This window comes from Thrips palmi, unplaced genomic scaffold, assembly GCF_012932325.1.
Source record: "Thrips palmi isolate BJ-2018 unplaced genomic scaffold, TpBJ-2018v1 HiC_scaffold_16, whole genome shotgun sequence".
Taxonomy (NCBI): Eukaryota; Metazoa; Arthropoda; class Insecta; order Thysanoptera; family Thripidae; genus Thrips; species Thrips palmi.
The window spans coordinates 16330256-16341488 of record NW_023144625.1 but is presented as its reverse complement, the minus strand read 5'-3'; the positions used below and the strand labels follow the sequence as shown (position 1 = coordinate 16341488).

Below are 11233 nucleotides of genomic sequence, written 5' to 3'. Positions count from 1 at the left end.
ACTCCCGATGTAGGTCAGACACATACTGATCACTGCCCGGCAGGCAGGCAGGCGGGCAGGCAGGCTGGCGGTGACTGTAGCGACCAGATGACGGCACCGTGTGAACATGCAGGCGCCGGGGGGCGACCGCGGCGGGGAAAGAGGGGGGGGGGGCTCTGCCGCGGTTAACAACTGCGGTTGGAATATGCATGGCAGGCCGAGATGCGTTTGCGTTAGGGAATTCCACTATCGGAGCGTCAACTTTCTGCCCGTCTGTCCGCTGACCTGCCTGGCTGCCTGCCTGGCTGCCTGGCTGCCCGACAGGCTGCCTGACTGACTCTCTGGCAGGCTGCGTGACGGACATGTGTTGAAGCGCCAACTTTTAAGCCGGCGTGCGGCGCGGCGCGGCTGGGCAGTTTGTCCGCAGTTGCCTCCACTTCGTGCGCCCCAGTGATCGCGGCTGTTAGCAGCTCGGGGGCCGCGCGGGCCGTGGCTGTGGTTCGCGCCGCGGTCGGCCTCGGCCAACTCGACCAGCACCCGGTCTGGCCCCGCGCCCCGCGCCCCGCGCCCCGCGCCCCGCGCCCCGCGCCCCGCCGAGTCGCTGGATCACCCGCTCTGTGCGGAACCCGTTAGAAACGAACAAAAAAATCCGAAGACTTTTTTTTCCCATCCCGAGTGGTATTTAAACCCGTGACATGGCCGCGACCGCCGTACCTCCTCATCCACGCGCACGGCCTGCACGTCGCTCGTGAGGCCCCTCAGCCTGGCGGCGAGGTCGCCGACCAGCATGGTGGTGAGCAAGTTGACGGAGCCGCGCACCGGGACCCAGAGGCACGCCTCCAGCACCACGGTGGCCATCACCAGGGCGCCCATGTCGTCCGTGTGGCTCACGAAGCGGAAGGACACCCAGGCCGCCGCCAAGAAGGTGGGCGACAGGTACAGGACCAGCCGCCACACGGGGACCGAGCCCGGCACCTCCAGCCGACCGCCTGGCCACGGAGAGGAAAGATTCACGTCGTCATGACATAGTAAGAAAAGCCTTAGGAAATGGGTGTAAAACGAAACGAAAACTAGTAAAAACTTGAAAATGAGAAACTCGGGCGTACCTCTGGCGGCGTACTGGCGGTTGAGCGCGCGCGCCAACTCGCCGCGCCGCCAGAAGGTGATGATCCCCACCGCGGCCCACGTGGCGTGGCGCAGCAGGGACAGCGTCGCCAGGGACTCCACGAAGAAGCTGCGCGCGCGCTGGCTCTCGGGGCACTGTAGCGGAACGCACAACAGCGAGGTTAATGGAGGCTGGATTAGTGCGGGCCGGCCGGGCGAGCGGACAGACGGGCCAACAGATGAACAGGCAGACGGACAGACGGACAGCGCGCTAATTACGCGGCCACCGTTCAATTAGCTAGTTTGTACCGCCATCATTTCTATAGCAGCGGAAGTTGCGCGGAATACACGGCGGCAAAAAGATGGATCTCCCCGCAGCCTCCCCCAGAGGCCTAAATGATTCTTTTTAAAACTTTGTTTTCGTCGTTGTTGTTGTTGATGGTGGTGGTGGCTATGCATCCTCTTTTTTTCCCCCGGCCATCCTTCATTTGTTGGTTTCTTCCACGTTCTCGCGGTCGTTGGCCCGGCTACTTACGGAGCTCATCCGCTCGGTTCGGGCGTGGCGGGGCGTGGCGGGGTGTGGCGGGGCCAATATCATTATGTTGATGTGACAATGCATCATCCAGCATGACTAGGAGCTGCAGCCCGGCGGCCCCAAGGCGCCCCAAGCCCCGCAAGCCCCGCAAGCTCGCAGAGAGCTTCCGCGTGCTAGTCACGCTCGCGGCGTCTCGCGTGTGCGATACGGCCCCGAGGCACGCGACACACCGCAACACACCGCGTCGGCACGCGTGTCGGGCCGCGCGGCCGCGCCCTGATGGACGCCGCGGGGAAGCACGTTCGAATTCCGCTCTAGCCACAGCACTGGAAAAAGGGGGATCGTGGGACTGCGGTGGATTGCTGCAGACTGTTTCTACTTGCCGTGACCAGCTTGAGCTGCACGGCGACGAAGCACAGCCCGTACACGAACAGCAGGGCGGCGGAGTACAGCACCCAGCCGGGAGACACCCGCAGCCTCAGCCTGCCTGCCGCGGCCACGGGCGCCACGGGCAGCAGCCCCAGCCAGCGGGGCCACCGCAGCGCGCCGGGCAGCGGTGGTGGCGGCGGCGGGTGCGAGGACGCCGACGAGGCCGCGGACGACGCGGACCCTGCAAGCCGCGAGGAGGCGAGTCAGCGGGGCAGGGAGCCCCTGGCCGGGAGGCAGTCCCGCCACGCAGGCGTGCGCGCGGCGTGGCCTAGCCCGCGTTGCGCGGGCGCTCCTCGGGCTTGTGAGGCTGCATTTGGGATTGTCCGGCACGGCCGTCCTGGCGTCGGCGCGCCTCGCCAACAAAGCGCTGCGCAGCCCGATAAGCGGAGCCGAGGCGAAGACCGCCTGTCTCGCTCTGTCTCTCTCGCACCGCTACGCGCGCTACGCGACGCCGCGTGAGAGCGAGCGAGACGGCGAGACGAAGGCGCGACGCGGAACCAGCCTAGGACCGCCAGGACCGCTCGGGACTTGGACCGCTCACCGATTAAAGCACAATGGTCTCAGAATCTGTAAACAACCTCCGCTGGAGCCGAGGCTGGAGCCGAAGCTGGAACCCAGGCCGGAGCTGGCGCCGGAGCCGAGCCGGTCGTCGTCCTGAGGCGAGGCGCCGCCGCCGCCGCCGCCGCTCCGGAACTCTCTGGACAATAGCAGGGCCATGCCTGGAAAAACACGACCCCTAGATTTAAACTCGCCGCCTCGTTTTGTTCCTCGTTTCGCCGCTGCAGGGTTTTTCGGGCGGCGTGTCGCCTCGCCGCTGATTGGCCGCCGTGTCGCGACGTCGTGACTGGCTCGACCTGTCGCTTTTCGGTGGCCGGGCCGCCACCAGGGCCACGCCAGGACGACGCCAGTCAGGCCGGGGGGCCGAAAGCGTCGGAAGCGCTGAAAGCGCAGAAAGCACCGAAAGCAGCCTCCAGACTGGCTTCGAAGCACAAAGTGCGGAGCAGTGCGGAGCTCGGCCAAGGCGAAGCTCAGCGAAGCCTGTGGAGTCTTGGGACACGCCGGTGACGTAGGAGGAGGAGGAGGGGGGGACAACGGGGCCCCGGCAATTAGTGTGCATTCTACGGGTCGCCGCGCCGCGCCACGCCTCGCCACGCCGCACCCCGCCCCCCCCCGCCCGCCCCGCCCCGCCCCGCCCGCCCCGCCCCGCCACGCCACGGTGCGCCCGTCGTCACGGTGCTGCCTCGACTAACGACGGCACAACCTTGAGACGCTTGGCGGCCACGCGTGTTGGTGAGGTCTGCTGGAGAGGAAAAATATTGCCCTGGCGCCCCTGGCGTGGGCCGGCCAGCAAAACAACAAACACGCGCACGGTACGGCGTAAAGTTTCCTCCTCTGTTGACCTCCTCCGGCGGCGCGCTTGGCGGCTTGGCGGCGCTCGGCGTGGCGGGAACGGCCGGGATGTATTATTGAGGTGCGTTGCGTTATTACAACACCAGAGGCCACTCCAGGACCCGCTCCAGGATCCTCTCCAGCGGCGGTCGTTCCAGCCACGCTACCCTCAAGGCCAGCCCGAGCCGCTGCAGCGCGCCGTCGTTCCATCCGCTGGATCTCTCTCCACGGGAGGATCCCCCTGCCGTTTCAGCAGATTCTGCCACTTGAGCAGTTCCGCGCGACGCCTCCTCTCCAGCCGCCTCTCCAGCATATCCGGCGGGCCCAGCCTCTCCAGTGGCCCCGACACTGGCTTTGGCTTCAGCACGCCCCGCCCCGCCCCGCCCCGCCCCGCCCCGCCCCGCTCGGCCAGCATTAAGATTACATCGGAAGGCAACAACTTTCCCGGCCACGCAGCAGCTCAGCCCCGCCCCGCCCCGCCGCGTCCTCACATGGGCCGACGGTGCTGCGCCGTGCTGCGCCGTGCGGTGTCGCTGTTAACTTTTATCTATTAAGCATGGTGTCGCAGAGGAAGTGGAAGCGGGAGATAAGGGGAGGGGAGGGGAGGGGAGGAAGGAGTGGCGACCGGCCCGGTCTGCGCGGGAAACTTTCTTTGAGAAATTCTCGCCATCTGGTTATATAGTTTCCCCCGCCGCCCGCCTACGGTCCTACGGCGTGGAGCTACTGCTGATGCACGCGGAGACAAACTTTTGTTACGTTTGTGCGCTGCTTTCCAGTCACACCTTGTGTGTGAGAGAGAGGAGGAGGGAGGGAGCGGCTCCATGGTGTGTGTGCGCGGCATGTTAAGTTCGTCAGAATGAATCCTTGCGCCTCGAGCCGCCGCTGCCGCCGCTGCCGCCGCTGTTTTCTTTTCATACACTTTGTGTATTGTGCTGACAGCGGGCCGACAGGTGCGTGCCGGGCTGGCGTGGCTGGTGTTGCTATTCAATCTGATATAGTGCCTCCCCCCGCCGCCCCGCCACCCCGCCGCCCCGCCGCGCGGACCCCCTCCCCCGGGTCGCCACCGCGCGACGCACTAGTGTCACTCCGAGGAGCCGCAGGACGAGATCAAAGGGTCAGAAGGGTCAAAGGGTCAGAGGGTCCGAGGAGGTGTCAAAGGCACTGGGGAACGAGAAGAGGGAACAACGGGGTGGGATTTTCGTGCGCACACGCGCACTCACGTGGTCCCGGAGACCAGAGTGATACTGCGCGGACTTTCGATGTGGCGCGTAGTTTCACTCGCGCGGCATTCCGAACGGTTCCAAGGCATCGTCCGCTCGGCGAACGGCGAATGGGGGCCGAAAGACAGAAGCCGAGAGCAGCGTAGCGAGTGGCGCGTCGCCCCGAAAAGTGGTCCATAAAGGGGCCCGTGAACAAAGGGCACAAACAACGGCATCGGGCCGCCGGGGCGGCTGGCAAGACGGCCGCCAACGCCCCGGGGCAGAGGGAAGCCGAGCCGGCGAGCCGGCCCGCCAGGACCCGCGCTGGAGGCTGAAGAAGAGGCAAATAGTGCACGCCGTCAACAAGCCGGAAGATTATACAGCGACGGAACGCGCCGGGGCGCCAGCAGCGGCCGAGTGATGCCGAAGAGTCGTTTTCGTCGCTCTCTCGCACCCCGGTGGGACGCCCCACGAGTGCGACAGAGGCAGCGCGACGACGGGCATCAGTGTCCCTCCCCTCGGCCCTCGGTGCAGCGACCAAGGCGTGGACGGCGCGACTCGAAAAACCTTTGCAGCCCGATGGAGCGGCGCGGCACGGCACGGCACGGCACCACAAAGGCCAGACGCAGCGAGCGTTAAAGTGCGTCGAGCGGCCCGGCCAAGCCAAGGGCTGCCAAGGGCCCGACACAGGCAGCAAAGGCAGCGCAGGCCTCGGCCAACATAGCAGCGACCCACTCTCACCAAAAAATACAGCACAAGCAAAGAAACAAACAAACAAAAACAACATTTTTTGTGTGTCTCACTCGTTCTTGGAAATTTTGATGGTTTGTTGGGCTAGCTCACATCTTCGCAACAACTCCTGTTCCGCTGTGATGCTGCTCCAGCCGAGAAGGAAATGCGGAGGGAGGATGTGCTTCCAGAGCCATCACGGCGCCGCTGCCCTTTGCTCGATGTTCCGTGCCGTCTCCTGCACTTTAAGGGTTTAATAACTTGAGAGACGAGGACAAAGGCCTTCTCCCCGCCTTCATTTTACTCGAGGCAGATTCATTTTCGGCCAGTAAAATCTACAAAAATCTGTCGTAAAAACTGTTTTTGTTTCATTTTTGAAATTCTTTTCTGGAAGTCAACTCCAATATTATGGCCGCTTCGTGCCTATAAAGAAGTGCTAAGGGCTGCCACTCGACACGGGGCCGCGGCGCCGGCTGCAGGCTGTCGCCGTGCTGTCGCCGTGCTGTCGCCGTGGCTGTGGCAGCGCGGCAGGGCTGTCGGCAGTGTCGGCAGGGCTGTCGGCGACCCGGGACGAGCCACTGCCGCCGCTGCCGCCCTGATGACATAATCCGCACAACAGGCTGCCGGCGAGGCGAGGCGAAGCGCGCCAAGGTCGCCAAGGCGCCCAGCCCAGAAAGGAGTCACTTTTAAAACAATCAACAAATGGAGAGAACGGCCGGCAAAGGGCGCCAAGGCGCCAAGGCCCGCCGAGGCGCCATTCGGGATTCGGGGCCCGGAGGTGTGAGAGGGTGAACGCCGGGCCGGGGGCTGCCGGGGGCTGCCGGGGGCGGCAGGGGCGGCTGGAGGAGGCGGCCGGGGGCGGTGAATGGGAGAGAGACGGAGAAGATTACTCTGGCACACCCGCCCGGACAGACCGCGTGTGGCCGTGCGGGAGCGAGAGCGCGCGGGAGAGAGAGAGGGATGTTACAAATACTCCAACCGGCATCGATTGAGGCTCCCTCTCCCTCTGCCGCCCCTCCCCCTCCACCCCACGCGGCCCGCGCAGCCCGCTGGTGGCGCTGGTGCAGAGGGGCTGCTGGGCTGGGGCTCTGGCCGCCTCTGGCCGGGACGCGGCGCGGCGGCCCGGGAGTCTGGCTCGGCTAGGCCCGCGCGACGCAGCACCCCACCGACGCCCCGCGTCCTCGCTGCGCCACGCCGCGGCGCCACGCGACCACGCGACCACGCGCGCCGCCGTCGCGAAGCAGTGCCGCCGCGAGGACCCGGCCGACCCGGCCGACCCGGCCACGGCGCGCCATGTCGTAGCTGGCGACGCAGGCCGACGCAGACCGGCGTGCTGGCAGGGCCACGGCGCGGCCCCCTCGGGGGTCGGCGGCCTCCCGGCACCCCAAGCAGCCCGCCGGCGAGGAGGCCGCGACCACGCCGTCAAGGTAAGGCCGCGAGCAGCGGGGCGCCGCGTAGCGCGCAGCGTGCGGACAACGTGACGGGGGTCTGGGTGTCGGCAACCTTAGTGTGATGGATGGCGGATGGCGGACACCGCCCGGACACCGGGCCCCGACTTGTTGGTGGTCTTGGCACGGCAGCCAGGCAGACAGGCAGCCAGGCCCTGCAGCCTGCGCTCCTAATCTCGCTCCACTTTCTTCCCTTGTTTGTGCGCGGCTTCGCCTCGGCTTTCGCCCATCATGTCACAACAGAGCGATGGCGACGCAGTCCCGGGAAGTCGCTCCGCAAAAAGAAACCCGGGACAGACAAACGTTTTCCGAAAGCATCAGGCAGGTCATTATTCTTTCGGGAGGCAGGATGGGGGCGGCATTATGTGCTAGAAGGCGGCCGCTGGATGTCTCTATCGGCTAGCTCTCTCTTTCTCTCTCTCTCTCTCTCTCTCTCTCTCTCTCTCTCTCTCTCTCTCTCTCTCTCTCTCTCTCACACACACACACACACACACACTGGCACCCGACCGTCTTTCTTTTATCGTCCGCTCAACGCCCCGCGTCCCGTTCGCCCGGCTTTTCGCTTTTCGCTCTCAAAAGAAGAGAATAATGGAATTAATTCTACAAATCTAATATGACGGCCGCGAGGAGAGTCGATGGCCTCGTTCCGGCCCTCGCCGCGCCCTCACTCGAATCGCCCCGCCCTCCGCGCCCAAAATTATTTTTATTTCCCGCTTGCAAAACACACGGCGCGTTTTACTTCCGACTTTCCGACGCTTTTCTCGTTTAACTGTTCCGCCGACTTCACTGACCGTCGAAACGACGCGGCGTGGCGTGGCGTGGCGGTGCCGGGCGCCGGGCGGTGCCAAACGCCCTGCCCCGCGCCAATCACCAAAGTGCAATCTATCTGGTTCGAAGGCCCCGCGGACCGTCTCGCCGGTCTGGCCGGTCTGGCCCCGCCTCCATTCAGCGGCCGCCAAAGTCCCACGGCGGGTGACGACGTCGCGCTAACGACATTTTCATAAAACTCGCCTCGCGACTTTTGGCGTCGCCGTCCTGTTCCTGTCGGCGCCCGCCTTTGCCAGCCAGGCAGCCAGCCAGGCAGCCAGGCAGGCAGCCTGCCCTGCGGTCCAGCGGGTACGCTGAATTATCCGCTTACAAGGCGTTTTGGCTCACCTCCCACGTGGCTCCCTCCAGGCTCGCGCTTTCAATAGTTGTACAAGGAAGGCCTCGTAAACTCTGCGCGCTCTGCGCCACCGGCTGCCGACTGGGGCTGCAAGTTCGCGGAGCGACGAAGGAACGCCGCAATGCCTAAAGAAGGCGCCCCAGTCAGTGAATGCAGCCATGGCGCAGCCCTCGCCTCTCGCGTTAATCTCCCCCACCGAGACTTCCAGACTTCTCGCGCGGTTTTCGGTTTTTGTCGGCCGACTCTTCCTTCTCCTCGGCAGCCTCGCCGCGATCAGCGTGCCGAGCCTTGCCGAGCCGAGCCGAGCCTTACCGAGCCTTGCCGAGCCTTGCCGAGCCGAGCCGAGCCGAGCCGAGCCCAGCCGGGCCCTAGCCGAGCCTTGCGGAGCCGAGCCGAGCCGAGCCGAATCCCGTCATACCGGCTTGTTGAGGGCGTTGAGGAAGGCCGGGAAGGACCTGCCGCCTTTTCATCCTGAAGGAGGCGCCGCGGTGCCTGCGGCCTGATTCCGTCTCTCTCGCACCCCTGCGAAACGTCCTGCGAGTGCGAGAGAGACAGAGCGACGCCGTTCGGAACGAGCCAGCCGCCAGCGCTGCCGGCAGGAAGGAAGCCATGTCGGCGCATTCGGAGCATCTCGTCTTCCCCTCCCTTCCCCCGCCCTCGCCTTCTTTGCTTATTGTGCCCTCTCTCTTCCTCTCTCCCTCTCTCCCTCACACGCATCCGCCTTGCCGCCCCGCGCATCGCCTGGCCGCGCTCTGCTGCACCTCGCGCTAAAAACACATTAGCTCTTCACGTGTTTGCCGGCCTGATGATGAATGGCAGAGCGAAGCCAGGCGAAGCACAGAGCCGCCGCTAATCAGTTCGGCGACCCAGTGTGGCGGAAGACCCAACAGTCTAGCCGGACATTAACGGATCCTCTTTGAGCTCTGTTCTAAAGCAGAACCGTGGGGGTGCCAATGGATTGGCCCTCCGACGGGCTGACCGAAGCAGCCCGAATGTGAACGTGTACAAAATCATGGAGGAAACGCCGAAGGGATCGCCCTTCGAAGCAGGAATCTATCGCAGTGTCCTCATCCGCTTGATTCAGGTCCTATCTGCAGACAGTCGCAAAAACTGGTCGCACCCGGCCGCACTTCTCTCCATTTCACTCGCAGCGCGGCCAACTTTTTTTTTTGCCCGGACGACAACGAGTTGCATTCCCTTTTGGCGTCTCTTCCCTCCGCGCGCTCCCCTCCGCGCCGCGCGCCAGCCCGGCGGACCATTCCCGGCCACAAGCCGCGGGGCGGGGCGGGGCGGGGCGGGGCGGGCGGCGTGGCTTCGGGCGTGGCGCTGCGGCGCTGCGGCGCGCAGGTGCATGTCTGCGTATTACACCACGGGGGGGATGAGGGAGCGGAGGATCGCAGTGTGTGACAGCTGTGTGGCTCGGTGTGGCTCGGTGTGGCTGGGCCGGGCTCGGCTCCGCGCGGCCCGCGGCAGCACGCTCTTTCTCTCGGAAAATGAGAGCGCCAGCCAGGCGCAGCGAGGCAGCCAGGCAGCCAGGCAGCCAGGCACAAAAGGGCGGTGGCGACCGCTTCCCCAACATTTCCCGAACCTTCCCCGAACCTTCCCCGCCGCCCGATGGCGCCCGATGCAGATTTAATTAATTGGGACCGGCAGAGGTAGCGTCATGCACCCGGCCGGCCGCGGCCAGCCCCGGGGATGAGGGCGTGTAATTATTTTCTGTCCAAAAAGGAATGTAAAAATATTCCCCGGCCGACGCGTAATTGCGGCAGACAAGCAAGCGCACGGAGTGGGACAAAAAGCCAGGCAGCGGGGCGGTGGCCGCCACTTCGGCCACCACACTCGTCACGCCGACGCGTTTCACCACCGCGACGTGACTCGACGCGGGTACTCCATTGTTTCCGCCCGCCGGTTGTCAACTTTATGAAAAATTCGGCTGCCGCGCGCAACAGTTTGCCCGGTCCGCGCGGCGGGGCGAGCAGCAGGCCGGCCCCGGCATGGCGGCCGCGAGCCGCGGAGTGCCAAAGTGGGAAAACGAGTCGAATGTCTGTCTCGGCGCGGAGTCGGCCGCAGGTTGTGCCGCACAGTGTGCCGCACTGTGCGCGGCGCGGCGTCTCCGCTTGCACCCCAGGGGCCGAACCGAGACCGAACCGAGCAGCGGCCGAGGGCGAGGCCGCGAGGCGGGGCCCCGCGAGGAGGGGGCCACTATTTGCCTTGCCTGCGGCGCGGGGCGGCGCGGGCCGGGCTGGCAGGGCTGTTCCTTGCGAGAGCCATCAGCAAGTCGCCTTAGACGGAGAGGAGGGGGGACGCCCGTGCGAAATGGTGAAAAAATTATTGCGGATCTCGGTGTTCTTGGCGGCGCCACCGCGCCACCGCGCCAGCGCCGCCGTCGGAGAGCTTCTCTGTAAAATTGACGACACCGTTGCGGCCCACCGCACCGCGCAGCCATGCCGCGCGCTCGGTCGGGCGTCTCCTGGGCGTCGCGGGGGCGGGGTCGGCGTCGGGGCGGTGCGGGGGCGGCGGTGCACTGCGGTGAGCCTCACTCAGCGTGATGGCCCCTCTGTCCTGGGGGTGGGGGGTGATTGCGGCGAGGGCGCGACACGCGGGGGGCCTCCAGGGGCGGCGCGGCATGGTGGCTGGTGCTCTCCGTCGTGGTGACCCTGTCCCGTGGCGGTGGCCCCGTGGCGGTGGCTCGGCTAAAGAGCGCGTTACGTCCGGCTGGTGGTCGCGATGGCGTTGACCGTCCCGGCGCTCGACGCGCGACTCGGAGAGCAAGCGAAAAGGCCCCCGGCGCGGAAGCAGGAAATCAGTCAGCTCGACGAATTCGCTTCATTCTCCCTTTCCGCTTTTTACCGCGGTGTGTGGCGCAGGCAATTAGGGGAGCCGGGAGGAAGTAAATGAAATTCGAAACGAAGCGAAACGCGTTTTTTTCGTCCCGTTGTGTTCGGAAAGAGAATTCGATCTACAGCGCGGACGCGTCGAGGGCTTCACAGACCCCTATCTTTCCAGTGAGTGCGCTATCCCGGGGTCCCATGCCGCCCCCATGGCCGCGTTGTGCAGCTCTGCATACTTTCGGAATTGAACCATGTTCCCGGAACCCTGGAGCAGACCGGAGCCAGCACAACAAGGAACCGGAAGGGCCACGCTGCTTCCCGGCGAGAGCGCTGCCTCCCGCAGCGTACCGGGAACTCTTCGGAATGCCGCCGGGAGTTGAACCCGCAACCCGCCCAGCCCGGAGTGGATTGCTCTCGGCCTCGTT

The 11233-nt window shown here is 65.4% G+C and overlaps 1 protein-coding gene across 1 annotated transcript in view; it reads left to right on the top strand.

Annotated features, from left to right (window-relative positions):
• Positions 1-4275: 4275 nt before the first annotated feature.
• LOC117643043 (Down syndrome cell adhesion molecule-like protein Dscam2) overlaps positions 4276-11233 on the top strand; it is a 48598-nt gene continuing 41640 nt past the window's right edge. Inside the window, exons 1-2 of the mRNA XM_034381681.1 lie at positions 4276-4282; positions 6705-6791. Of these exons, the coding sequence (XP_034237572.1) occupies positions 4276-4282; positions 6705-6791 (94 nt within the window). The remainder of the gene's footprint in view (positions 4283-6704; positions 6792-11233) is intronic.